This window comes from Lampetra planeri, chromosome 9, assembly GCF_965212315.1.
Source record: "Lampetra planeri chromosome 9, kcLamPlan1.2.h2, whole genome shotgun sequence".
NCBI lineage: Eukaryota > Metazoa > Chordata > Hyperoartia > Petromyzontiformes > Petromyzontidae > Lampetra > Lampetra planeri.
This window is the reverse complement of record NC_136115.1, coordinates 5331294-5345558: the sequence shown is the minus strand read 5'-3', so window position 1 is coordinate 5345558 and position 14265 is coordinate 5331294. Positions and strand designations below refer to the sequence as shown.

Below are 14265 nucleotides of genomic sequence, written 5' to 3'. Positions count from 1 at the left end.
ACCTGATAAGTTTAATCGTGACTTTTGTATACCTTGATAAGGCTTTCCTTGGAATTGAACGTGAGGCTTTTACCCTCTCAACAATCCCACGATTTCTATTTTGAAAGTTTTACGCGGACATTTCAAATTTGAGTTTAGTTTCTTCCCCAGAGAATTTTAATGTGTAGATGTATTTAGTAATCGTCAGGAGGGCACATGAGGCAATTGTGGACAGGTTAACCCATTCACGAGCATGGTATATTCATGCTCCACTCTGCTGCTTCGTGTTTATACGAAAGACCTTAGACCCTCATTCGCCTATGCACGTTGCCACATTAGGGTCAAAGTTCAACCACTGGGAGACCAGTGGCTGAACCTCATACTTGAGATGTTTTTTTATGTTGAGCACAGCATTTGGTATCACTGCATTTACTGAATTTATTTAAATGAATGCTTAATACACCAGAATACGTCCAATTTGCACACCGCTTGTTTTGATGAGGGCATACGCTGTATGCCAACGTCGTCATCATCATCATCGTTACCACCGTAATAAGAATTCTAATGTTTGTGATCATGGTGACTCAGATTCTTATTCACTCCGAATGTCATGCTGACATTGATTGCCGTTGCTCTGGAGATCGTCATTATTGTCGAGTCCATCTTCTCCACCGCCATCGAAGCTCATGAAGTGATGCTTGGCCAGCGTCAAGGCTGTGAGAAGGCTGGGGCACGATACTTGGATGCATTTGTATAAGACGCACGGACGTGATGTTTTGGCATAGTTTCTATATTTTATGATTACACGCTTCACTCATTAATGTCAGTGCTCTGGCTCATTTCGGTACCTGGTTCACAATATAATTATGTTTTTTGATAAAAAACGTCAAAAAGTGCACAATCCATTCTGCCAGTGTTGTAAACCTCACCTCTCATGTTGTACAATGCGGGGCATTTAATAGTGGCAGCATTGCACTTCTCAGATAAAAAATTTCACACTCATGGTGTATAACAATGTATGCATGCGCACACGACCATTAGATTTCACAGCGTATAGAATATCAGCGCCTCCAATGAGGCAACATCTTTTATTGTGAAAACCATATCAAGTCCTAGTTAGGTGGCAAATGTAAAAAAAACATGCTTTGCCTTTATTGAGGCGCACATTATTATTACGTATAAAGCATTACTCTGCCGTGTTTAGGAATGCGTTTGGGTCGTTTCCGAGGTGATCGATGTTTATTTTGATCGTGGCGTCTGGTGCAATAATTGTCCTGGTTTGTCGAGCAATGCAAGCCCCCGTTGTCCTTTAGAGAGCCATGGGTGGCTGCATAATTTTGGTGCTCCGTTGTTTGGTCTGCACGTGATTGGTCGTGTAGAGCCCCGTGCCGGTTTCGACCAATCGCGACGCTCCGCAAGCTCGGTGGCTGCGATACCGGTTCGCGCATTGCGACTAAATTTAGTTCTGAGCGGGATTCGCTTTGTTAATGCGATTTAGATTTTTGCTAGTGTTTTTTTTAAATGTATAACCATTCTTTTTCATTGCAACAGAATTGCTCTTGTGAACCAAAATAGCGGTGTAAAATATCTGTTTTTTAGCCATGCGCAAGCGGAGCCGTGTATGGGTCTGTTCGTTCTGAAACAAACTACACCTACGCAATCGGAATTCTCCCCTGATCGTTACGAAGCAAATGAGCCAGTTTGGTTTTCTGACGACTCTCATGTGTAGGGGGAGGGAGGGGGTCCAGTTGACGGAATGTCGGCACTGGTCCGGAATCTATCCGAATTCCCCCGCGCTTGCATTTCCTTTCTTTTCGTCGTTTTTTTATCGGCCGTGGTCATCCGGCTATCCTTTCCCATCGGCTCATTAGCTGCGATGGAGCCCGAACAAATTTCCACGACTGTTCTCTTTTCTTGAGCCATCATTGCCACAGTTGTTGGCGGTGAATTATATTTCTTCCTCAAAATATCGTCGTTGTCCATTTTGGATATGACCGTTGGGGGGTGGCACATAGGCAATTGATATTCGGACTAAAATATCGTAAAAAAATAAATAGTTTGAGGTATGAAACGATGTCCACATTATCAAGGTGGCCATAGTAGGAAAAACCTTTTTTATATCAAGCTCTCTGAGACCGTTTCGGTTCCTCTTGATCTTTCTTTCTCTGTTTTTGCTTTATTATAGAAGCAGTGTTGTAGGGTCAGATGGAGTCACCAGGTGCGTTTTTTTTTCCATGAGCTCTTACGAGTGGACAAGTGATCGCGGTTCTGTGTAGGTCGTGTAGGAAAGTTAAAAAAACAACAATGCCACAAACCCCAAGGACAAGTGTTTGAGAGAAAGAAAAGGCACTCATTAAAAAAAGCTTCATCTTCCTGTCATTGTCATGCAGCTCATTATGCCGAGTTGGAAACAAAGATTGATCCCTTTTACGAGAGAAGATTTATACAATCTCCACGGCAGCTGACCCCCGACCCCCTGAGTTTTTATCAGAATAAGCGGATGTCGGCTGTGGGCGTTGTCTTGGGTTTGATTAATGTATCCAACGTTTTCCCTGTTTCATATTTAATGCCGGTGGCTTCATTAGAAGTGTGTTCATGTGGGCTGCGTGCTCCCCGGCGGGCGAAAAATTGGAGGGTGGAGGGGGTGGCCACGGTGGAAAGGGGGGGGGGGTGTGCATCTCGGCCCGCCGGTCTCACCGCCCTGTCAGCGCCGCCTCCTCCCCGTGCCGGCATGCTCCGCCGCCTGTCACTCAGAAATAATTGTCTGCCACGTCGCATCCCTGATGGACGGGCAGCCCGCGCAGATCACTCACGGCCGCCACAAATACAAGATTAATATTCATTAACGCTTTGACATGGCTAATTTCCCCGGCGCAGCAAAGGCCCTCCAAAGTTGGCGACTCGGACGACGCCTCACTCGGACGGCGGCGAGCAGCTGTTTGTAACGCTCGTCTGTCTCGTTCACGTGCGCGCCTCCAGCCAACAACAACTTTATTGTCGGGGGGGGGGGGGGGCGGAAAAACCTCTGCCGAGCCAAAATACCGCGGTCTTAATTGCAGTGTTCACTTTTATTTCGTGTAAATGGATATCCTTTACGGACGTAATTTTATGGACATTTTGGTGAGTAAATTTGGAAGTTTGTTTCGCGTTTGCTCTTACGTTGAGAGTGCTTGTGCGCGCACGTATGCCTTTCTGCGTCTGTGGAGTTGTCTGTGTAAATTCACGGCGCGCACCTGATGTAATCTGTCTAAATGTACGTGAAAATGCTGTCAAATACAACTACGCAGGCAAGGATTATTGAATGTTAAATTCAAGGTGTTTAATTTAAAACAAATGTAAATGTTGCTGCTTTGATCAGTTGGAACAGGTTGTGTTTAAAATTGCATTAAATTATAATGCTGTAATTAGGGAGTATTTACTTAAAACTATATCATTGTCTTTTTGTGCTGTCAACACTGGACTTTTATCTAATTGGCATAAAGGAGGAAACACTGCAGATAAAAGCATGAAAAGATAAACACTTGGTCTGTTTGGGTACAAATAATACCCGTTTTTTTAATGAATGCAATTCACCGCTATTTTTCACACAAAACTAAGCAAATTCGTCATACAAATTTTTTTTTTCATGCAGTCATCTTTATTTTTTCTGTTACATCAGAACAGAAATAACAAAAATACAGGAGTACGATACCGTTTTGTTTTAACATCGGCAAAAATTCCCCCAAAAAACGTGGGAATTATTTTTTTGACTCCTCCTAATGTAATTTTTTTTCTTCTTAAATTATTTTTTATTTAAGCAAACAGGGCTCCCACCCATGTGCTTCAGACGATTGGGGCCAGTAAAAGTGTCCGGGGCAGACTTTACAAAAGAACATTGCGCCATTCGAGTCGAGGCTGAGTCTTGAGCCGGGGGAGGTGTGTCCGAGTGCCCACTGGCCACGCACAAAACGCGCCTCGTTACTTTCTGCTCGTGCGAGGGCAAAGCCGGAGAGAGGAGTGTCCGTACTGCGGCCTCCCCACCCGTGGGGGGGGTTGTACGGCCGATTGCCGGTCCATCGTGTGACATAAACACCATCCGACTTAAACAATCGTCCGAACTGTTGCATGCGTTGTGGGAAGTGGTGCCGGGTTTTTTTTTGTGGCCACTGCCAGGTCCACGCAAACGACCCTTAGGTTCGGTGGACGCTGCGCACGCGTGTGTGTGTGTGTGTGAACGTGGGGAGCGGTTGCTGCGCTACGAACCTGGCAGCCCCAGGTTCGATCGCCGCTCACAGCCAACACCGGTGACGATTATCTGAACTGGTCATGGACCTCCCCTAGGTCGACCGCCTCAAATGAGTACCTGGTGCGGTGTGTAAACATCGCCACTGGGGAGACAAAGGCGGCCGGGCGTGGGTGCTGGCCACCCACACCCCCTCGTGTGCCGTTCCGGCCTTCATAGGTGCTTGCTAACAGCACTTGCCCCAACAGCCCCCTTTTTAAGGCTATAACGGGGGGGGATCTTTGTGCGTGAACAGTTGCCGCATTGAAACGGAGGGAATCTTCGACTCGGCACCGCTGTGCCGTGTCGTCCGGGGGGGTTTTGCTGCGGTGTGACATCGGGACGGGGTGGCGAGGCCCCCCGCCCCCGTGAGACATCTCCGGCACAACAATTTGCCTGTCACTTGTGCAGGGTCCCCCTCGTACCGGTTATTTATTTATCGGAAATGAATTTTTAATTATTGCATTTCGTTTCGTCTGTTGGTGGTGGTGGTGGTGGTACTGCGTCAGAATTGCGAGGCGAAAATTTGCCGCGTGCAAACGTATGTGTATTTTAAAAGCGAGGAATTTTGACGTTTTATTCCATATTTTGATGCAGGGAATATTTTTTTTAACATGTAACGTAGTTCTTGGAATATAGCCGTGTTGACGTTTTAAGTTTGGATGTGATCAACAAAGCCTTTTCCTCACGATAACATATTTAAAATCACATGTACAAACGCGCGTGCGTATTTTGGCACAATTTGTTTTAAAATGAGCTAGTATTGCATACAAAATTCAAAGATTCTGTTAAATTACTTTATTAAACATAGTTTTTCTGTCAGTGCATTGTCACATGAGAATAATATTCCCGAAAAGAGAATCTTTACACGCTGATTAATGCACACTTTGTACACAAGTTATCATAAATAATGCTCTAAGTTCTGTTCCGACATTCACACCATTTTTGCGGAGTTTTTATCTGCAAATTACAACGTGATATTAGATCCCACCCCCCCATCCTCTTCCTCCTCCTCCGCCCACTCCACTGCGCTAACTCTGCCCCATCTATTATTTGCATAATTCATTTGCAAGCGATGCAAAATAGCACTTGAAATTGATTTTTTTGTTAAACGGAAACGTTTCTTTAAGCTGCGCGTGACGTTAACGACTGAGCCGTTTAAATAGGTAACAAATCAGGTGCTTAAATTGCCAATCAGGCTTGTCACTTTGTTGCGCGACGTCATAATTTCCTCGGGGTTCGGCCTGCCTCTACGTGCAACGTGAAGTGTGTAGACAAAAAAAAATGTGCACACTCCGTCGCGGCAGAAAAGCCCTGACCCTCGCCACCGTCGGTAGCGTCCTTGTTTGGATAGCAGGGGCGCTTGGACAATAGGGGAGCGTTGGGCTCGGGACGGGCTTGTGATGCGGGCGTGTCACCGCCGCCGCGCCGGAGACGTCAATGTGGAACGCGCTTGAGGCTCGGCCCGACGCACACGCGTGCTCTCGCGCGCCGCTCCACTCACGCCGTCTGCCCAGAAGAGGCACAGACGCAGTCCCCAGTCGTAGTCCGTCGTCGTCGCCGCCGCCGTCGTCGCCTCCACGTCCAGCCGCTGCCTCCGCAATGCTTCCTTTAATTTAACGTCACTTTTTTTGCTATCGAGCGCCCCCCCCCCCCCCCCGAATGTCAGCGGCGGGAACGACAAAAAGTTGTTTATCTCCGGCGCTTGAACCACAAATGGAGCAGGAGAAGGACCAGCCTGGGCTCTCGGGCAGAGGAGCCATGAACGTTTTGGGCTTTGCGGAACTTGGCAGGAAAAACAGTGCGCTGGCCAACGGTTTCCTGTTTCTTCATCCGGGCAGCGGGCTGCTCCTCGGAGCCGGATGGAAGGTGAGTGGGGAGCAAGCAGAGGAAATAGCCTTCTTAAATCTTGACCACTTCACAAACATTTTTATCTCTTTTTTTTGTTTTTTCCTCCCTTGGCGATTGGCAAACGGCACTTGCCGCCGCGGATATTTCAGCGAGTTTTCGCCAAATGTGCCGTGGCTTAGCTTTTGGGGTTTTCTTTTGTATTCTCGTTCTTTGGAATTATTTTTAAATGTGAATTAAAACTATCACGGCTCTTGATTCCAGCGCAAAATGTTAACGCTGCAATATCACCTGCGATACCGCGGTAAAAAAAAAATCAAATAATAAAACGTTATTTTGGATGTCAGAGGTTTAGAAAAATACCATTTAGCAATTTGCGAAGTTATATCGCATATCACGACGACAACAAATATGCGCGATGGCAACTTGCATGAAACGTGTCCGCTCGTATTACCGTGCGCAGTGGGGGAAAACCTAATTTTGTCGAATTTTACGATTTTTACATTTCAATGCAATTTCTAACAACCCGACGGGGGAAAGCAAGTCGACAACGCCATAGAAAACTCTTGCAGAGCAGCAGAGCGGACAGTCCGCGCCTCTTGTTTTTCCTCATTGTGGGAGACAAACAGAGAGAGGGGGGATTTTTGCCCCGGTCATCAGGTCGTTCGGGGATGACCCCCTTAGCCCCGCACTCGCTGGGACTCCCCTTCGGACCGAGCGAGTGGCCCGGGGGATTCTGTCAGGAGCTGTTAGTGGGGGGCCGCGTCTTTACCTGCCGTCCTCCTGGGCAAAACCAACAAAAAAAGACTTGCAACTGCAAGCCGCCTGTCTCGCGAACAAATTCGCTGCCTTCCGTAATGATGTCCTCTACCCTACGGGAAAAAAGCGCTAATGTGTACAGTCTATGCAGCGCTCGGACTTTGTGAATTTACATTTTTGCGCCGTGGTCTGTAATCTTTTCGCTCAAGTCTTGTGTGTATACGTGCGCGAGTATTTTTTTCAACATCGTTATATTTTCGATGCAGTTGGATGCTTTCTTAGCAGCGCAAGTACGGTTTTTTTAATGGTTGTAGTTTTTAAAGGTAAATTGTCATTAAAAAGTAGACATTTTGCAATTATACCCTTTTGTTTTGTATTTTACAAGTGCATATATATGTGTGTGCCAAACATTGTATCTTGGCAGTGAATGATAAAATGATTGAGTTGACAGCAAAACGTAAGAGTAATTTGGAATCATTTTAAGCAAATGCTTTTGACAGAAACGTATATTTCCGAATTGTAGACTTTATACCCATCCACTTACACGTTTTTTATTCAAAAAATCTTACTTCAACATTTTCTGAAGAATCAAATTACATTCATGAAAAACTCTCTGCACAGTATATATCTATATACAGTTTTCGCACAACAAATGTACACACTATCCATATTGTCGCCGTAAAAGTTGCATGATAATTCAGTAGGCGGAAATGTATTATTGGATTTTTGTTTGTATATTTTGTTTAACGGACGTTGATAAATCGCTGTGTTGGGGCGCGTTAAGCGTTGTTCGTCACGCCGCTCCGACTTCCCCGAACGTCCAGCGACAATTACTCCTCGTTCACCTGCGCGTCGTGACAGGTCGATGGTCCGGCTAGCGCCGCGACTGCACATTAGCGCCAGCGGAGAAATGCGTGTGTACGATCGCGTCTCGCTCGCCCGCTCGCTTGTCTCTCCCATCCGCTCATTTCCTCGCTCGCCACGGCCCAAAAACTTCCGCAATGCCCGAAGTTGGAGAAAAGGAAACCAAATGCTAACGACGTCTCCCGGGTTGTGTTTTTAATATTTTTTGTTCCTCCAAGCATCGACCCAGCGAGTGGAGCGAAACGTCGGACATCGTGCCGAACAGCTCGCGGCGCAACCCGATAACTTTCCGGAGGCCGCGACGGCACAACCCCGAAAACCTTACGCGGTAGTAGCAGAGGCAATGGTTGCGAAACTAAATCTGAACATTCTCATCAACGATTGTTACTTTAAAACGTTATTTTCTAATTGCGGATAAGCAGATTACGCATGACTAGAGCTCGTATTAATTATGCACAAAACGTGGCAATGCCGTGAAATGGTTCCAGGCGTTGTTTTCCTTCATATTGTAGTTCTGAGATGTTTAGTTGAATGTTTTCAGTCTTCGAGTTAGCAGTTAGCAGAAATGTATTAAGTAATGCTCTCACTACAAGACACCAAAAAAATCAGCGAAATTCTGCTTACAGATTATGTAAAATGCAGCGATCCTCGGCAAACTGTAAATGCAGCGACGCTTTGTAAAATGTATCAAACTAAAATCGCCACCATTTATATGAAAAAAAAACACTTCTAAATTCTTGTTAAGAATTAGTTGGTATCGATTTTCAGAAGATTTTCTTTTACAATGTCCAATGAAAACATTTGGAAGGGCATTCGCGAGCAATTTCGTCATTGTCCATGGCAGCGAAAATCGATGCCGCTGCCAACACGAAGCGATTCTGTGCGGACGGCATTTCCGCTAAAATCCGCTCGCGAGATGACGAGACCCCGCACTCGCGTACGGTACTCTGCTGCTGTCACTGCCTTTTTCCCACCGCGCACCAATACTACCCATGCGCCGAGTTGGGCGCACCGCATTTACGAAATGTTGTGCACATGGTTGAGAGTCAACGGTATTGCCGCACGCTTTATAATGCGCGCATTTTATTTTGTTGCGGAGTGGGATCCCCCGTAGTGGTCGCTCGAAGAGAGCGAGGGATGGAACCGTGGTGCCCGATAAATTCGCTAAAGGTAAAAACGACCGTAGGAATTTGATCCGCTACAGCATTTTTCTAAGAAAAAGTCTTTGTGCTGTACGCTTTTTAGCGTCCTCTGGTCTAACACCGTTTGAGACTAGGCTCGAAAGAAAGCTGTCTCTGGTGTGGACCAATCCATTTCAAAGACAATGCACATGCTGTCAGAGGATGTTTTTTGTTTGCATTCTGACCACATGTATATGTGCTTAATGCAGACATGATTCCTTGTAAAAGGTTTTTGTTTGGTGTTTTAACATCTTGACACCTGTTTTGCTGCCAGAAAAAAGGGGAAAATCTAATCTCATATTTTGGTACTGGCAAAGGAACTCCCATGAAGAACATTCTAATTCGCTAAATCAATTCGGCTCCCCCTTTAAAAAAAAAATAAGTAACGCACCGTATTGCATTGCTTATTACTGTTATATATCATGCATTTATTTACATTAAAATAAATAAAAGTGTCATTCTTTATTTAATAAGAAAGTAAATGCTAATTAGTAGTGAGGTAATTTAATTATATTTTATTGATGCCTTTTATTTTGTATTTGCGCTATGGCAATATTTAGGACAAATACCCCCCCCCCCCCCCCCGTTTAATTTTATTTACAAACATATTTGTTGCAGTGCCTATCTGGCCCACGTGAGTAAGAATGTACGAAGGAATACAAAAGGTATAACCTCCATACGCAGCTTTTCTCTCTGAAACGTGATGGCGCTTATTATTTGCGCATCGAGCATTGGCGGGTTACATACACGGCGCTCTCTCTCCCAAGGACATCCGTGCCGCGTTCAGGCACTCGCATTGTCCCGCCAACAGACGTGGGTGGCTAGCCAAGTTCGGCAACGGGCGGCACTTAACGAAGCCTTGCCATGGCTCTGCCCTGCAAAGTTAACTCGACAACTGCCCAGTCAATGGTGACCACTTTAAAACTGAAATATTTATCGAATTTAAATGCTTTGTTCGTGTTAGGTTTTCTTTCTTTAGATATTGTGGTAAAGGCCAAGCCTTAGTAGTGTTAAGTACCAGATGTGAGAGCGATGTGGTCCCATGTACCAAGAGGAACTGACGGATAATTGTTCCCGCTTTAATCGGGATCGAAATCTGTCGACACAGCCTGGAGTTGGCACCAAGAATAAACAATTCATTAATGTTGGCGAATGCTTCCGCCGATATCAGCTCGGTTGGTCTGTGGGGTTGCTTTAGAGTTGAAGGTCTGAATTTCTTCCAGATGTTTGCTGGGCTGATTAGGCAAGAGGTTGTTGGGCAGTTTGTGATTAAAGGCGGCTGGGCACCCATGAGTCACGCACTAAACCAATGAAAGTGGGGTGGGGTTTTTTGTTGTTGATGCAAACACCGTCCAAAAAGGTACTCTGTTTATAATAAAAATTGGTTTTGGGTTGGTGTTTGAGGAGGTCCTGAAAATATCAGTGACCGCTAATGCTGAAGGGAGATTTAAAAAACTGAAATTAATCATAAAGAGAACGGATATAAATGCCTTGTCAGTAGTTTAATGGTTCCCAATTCAGTACCATATCTGGCTTCTCACCGTGATGTGCAATACAACCAATATTCTAGAAAATATGAACACAACACTGCCTTACAACACGAGAAGTGACAAATACATTTAAATAAGAATGTATAACAATTGCTAAATAATGATATAAAGCGCTATAGCACGACGGTCGTTACACAATCCAACATCCAGCATTGCATGTAACGCCACTGGCAGCCGGAAAAAGAGAGCCATGCTCCTGATTAGTACGTCCAGGCAGTGAATTGGCTTCAAGGCAACAATCTGGAGGAACACCCCCGCCGTGTCTTTCCCGACCGCACGTTTCCTTCTCGGAAGTGTCTCCTACTCCATGCGTTAAAACACTCATTGTAATTTAGAGGTGGACGCTGCGCTTTTTGAGCCTCGCTGAACGCGGCGGTCGCGTGGCCATCACTTTGCGAACGGCGCACGCCCGCGCGTCGATAAAATACGACTGACCAGCCGTGACGCGCGACCGTTACATTCTGTCCTTGTTAACGTGCGTCGATCGCAAGGCCGTGTGGCGCTCCATGAGCGATGCTACTGCTATGGCGTTTGATTACTTATCAGCGTTCTGAGCATGTGCCGTGCGGTCGTGCCGTCCGAAAACGCGCACCGCTATCGTGTGCACGAATCGGTTCTTTGTGTGTTTGCGCGACCTCGCATTTTTACAGCTCTAGAATATTTCACGCTCATGCTTGTGTTCCTAATGGGCACGTGCGCAGATTACATCTGCATTATCGCTCTTATTCATCTGCTACAGAATCCACCGCTACACTTATTTCCAGTCAGTGCTGTGGTATGCTGTATTCTGTGCTGATGACGTGTGCCAATGCAAAAGGGCACATTATTTGCACCTTTATTTAAGGGGCTGAGTGGAGTGATGGCGCAGTGGTTCGCTCACGGTTTTCTTATCCCAGCCACAGCTGGCATCGATGACGCTTGATGTCTGAACTGGTCCTAGGCACAAACCCCCCCCCCCTCCACCTTTCTGGCACAGATCAGCGTGGTAGAAATATGGTTTAACAACCCAGAATGCCAACACACCGTGCAGAGGCCTTCATCCAGCAGTCGATTAACCACAGGGGGTTTGAATGATTTGTATTGTTATTTAAGGGATAAAAGAGTCTTCCACATGTGTCCGATGCAGTTTCCAGTTTAAGTGCACAGTATAGACTCCATAATCTATACCCTATCGGTAAAGTGTGTAATACCACAACACCATTTCCATATGCATGCAAACATGCGTGCACGGTTTGTTCAGCGGTTTGTATTTGCATGCTGTGTAAGTCCATGTAAATGCTGAATGGGTGTGACTTTGTATAGATGTTGCATATACTTTGTACGTATATACTTTTTTCTCATGTTTGCATGAAAGTTGGAATATTGCATGAAATTGCATTCAATGAGTAGTTATGTACGTACGCGTTATGTCATGCGTGCTTATTTGTCTCTCAGGAGTTCAAGCCGGTCATTCTAGTTTGAGAGTTTCTATATAGTTCGAAGTTATTTTATAGAACAGGATACATATATATATTTTTGTTAATCACTTGTGATTTCGTTACTCCCCCCCCCCCCCCCCATGTATGTGTCACACAATGCATGAGACAAGTAACGGGCGATGTCAAGGAAATTTCTCTTCTTGGTTCTTTCGGTAAAGTCACGTAGAAGGGAAGTAATAAAATAATAAAAATAAAACATAATAAAATGAAATAAAATAAAATAAAATGAAATAATTCTCATATATGTTTTATTTTTATTATTTTATTACTTCCCTTCTACGTGACTTTACCGAAAGAACCAAGAAGATGAATCCCTGCAGTCACGAAAGCTTTAAATCAAAAGTCAAGGAAATTGCTTGCAAACTTAAGCATGCACTCACGCAAGGTATTTAAAGCAACGTCGCTTGCGCGATGCTCCACAACTTCGACATACCAAGGGCACAGTTCCCATCTTAACGGGCGCTCTACCTTCGGTTCTCATTTTTCAAAAACTTAATTGCCGAAGATAGAGACGCCGCCATGTTCTTCGCGAAATATCCGATTTTTTAAAATCGTACACCAGTGACTGCTTACGAATGCACTCGTGCAACACACATGGCACGTACATGTTGCCCATTTTTTATGTCTAAAGAACGTGAAATTATTAGTCTGAATTATGGATATTTTGCAAACGAAAAAGTATCCCATTGTCTGTAAGACTGTTGGGTTTTTAAATCTGGCCATCTTGGTTTGGGCCATTCTTAAAAAAAAAAGAATATTTATACACTTAATATAGCCTTAATTGATATAAGTTGGGAATGGCATCCTTAGCTTTTTAACTAATTTCCTCAAATTCGCATGAAAATATTATTAGGTTTTGCCTGAAATATTAGAGGCTAAACTAACCAAATGGTAAATAACTTAAAAAGGGCACTGTGCGGGCTACTTCATGCTGAATACAAATTTCTAAATCATATTTTTAAAGATAATGCGTTTTTACCAATGTTATTGATTTTTTCCCCCCCCAAAAAACATTAACGTTCATTTCAGATGCAGCTTTTTGGTCGCACCCGTTTGCAATTTACCGCTTACAATATTGTAAACTAAATTGTCTCAGACTAAAATCTTGGGCATATATTGAGAAATTAATTTGTAGCCACTCCTTATCCACTGAACCATGACTCCTCTTGAGAAACGAAGTTTATTTACGTTCCCATGTAAGCAAGACCACAGTGTCCACGAAACATAGCGGAGGTTGCTATGACAGTTTCACGGAAATTTAATGGAAAAAATAGGGGCGGTATGAAAATCATTTGAACCGATTAAACGGACTGCCACAAAAAAAAAGACCCAAGAAAAGGACCTTTCTTGAAAGAAAAAAACAGTTACTTGAGACTTAATCAGGCTTTTTGTGGGTTAATATCTCTATTCAGGGACAATGTAAATATAACAGTAAAAAAAAAAGTTTGAACCCCCCCCCACCTCAATGACCAAGAGTCTTCCATGGTGCCAATTAATTTCCATCTGGCAAAGTGCATCCCAGTGTGTCTTTTTTCATACGTGGCACAACTGTTGGCTTCCCATGCCAACGTGACGCATCTTCCCCGCAAAGGGCTTTTCATCACACTTGAGGTTCCGTCGATTTCCACTCGTGAATAAGCAAAATGTTACGTGGCATTCGTTACGGTTAACGCAGATCACCTCTACTACGATACACATTACACCGCCCGATATTTGAGAGGGCTAAATGTTGATTTACAAGAAACCTATTGCGCGAAATTTGGTATACGGTATACGGTGAGATAGTGTGTATTAGATTCCATTTCGATCAAATGTTTCATAATGCGCGGGTGCATGCAAACACTGACAATTCCATGTTAACATACATAACGTTCAGATTCCCGACTACAAGCTGTTAAAGAAGTGCGTTTCATGAATCGCCTAAGTATGGTGCAGCGTTGCCTTCGGCATGCGCTCCTTGCAGTGGAATTCGTGTCTCCCGTGCGTCCGAATTTACTCGTGCCCAGCCGCTCATCTGCCCGCGCAACCAACGCGTGCCAGCTGCGGCGATAACGGCGATGCTGCCATTGCCACATTGGCAACCGCTGCGGATGTAGCGGCTGCCAATTCGGCAACGCAAGTTACATTCGCACAGGAGGCTCGCGCATTTACACGAAATAAAAAATGAGAGCCCCTGGCGCCTTTTGTTGCCGGTGGCATTTGGCTCAGAGATGTGTGGGTGCCCTGTGGCTGAGCGTACGATCACGTGCCCTGCAGTCAGGCATTTTCCTATGGGTTACTTGATTCCTTGTGCAAATAGTTTTATCTTCAAGTTTTTTAAGTGTCAGATTTCTGACCCGATTTGT

The 14265-nt window shown here is 44.8% G+C and overlaps 1 protein-coding gene across 10 annotated transcripts in view; it reads left to right on the top strand.

Annotated features, from left to right (window-relative positions):
* LOC144720609 (transcription factor 7-like 2) overlaps nucleotides 1-14265 on the top strand; it is a 157977-nt gene that overhangs the window by 95354 nt on the left and 48358 nt on the right. The window contains exon 1 of one of the 10 annotated variants that reach the window (XM_078597480.1): nucleotides 4496-6109. The exons of the other annotated variants lie outside the window; for them this stretch is intronic. Coding sequence (XP_078453606.1) covers nucleotides 5903-6109 — 207 coding nt within the window. The 5' untranslated portion in view covers nucleotides 4496-5902. Of the gene's footprint in view, nucleotides 1-4495; nucleotides 6110-14265 lie in introns of those variants that run through there. 10 annotated transcript variants of the gene reach the window in all.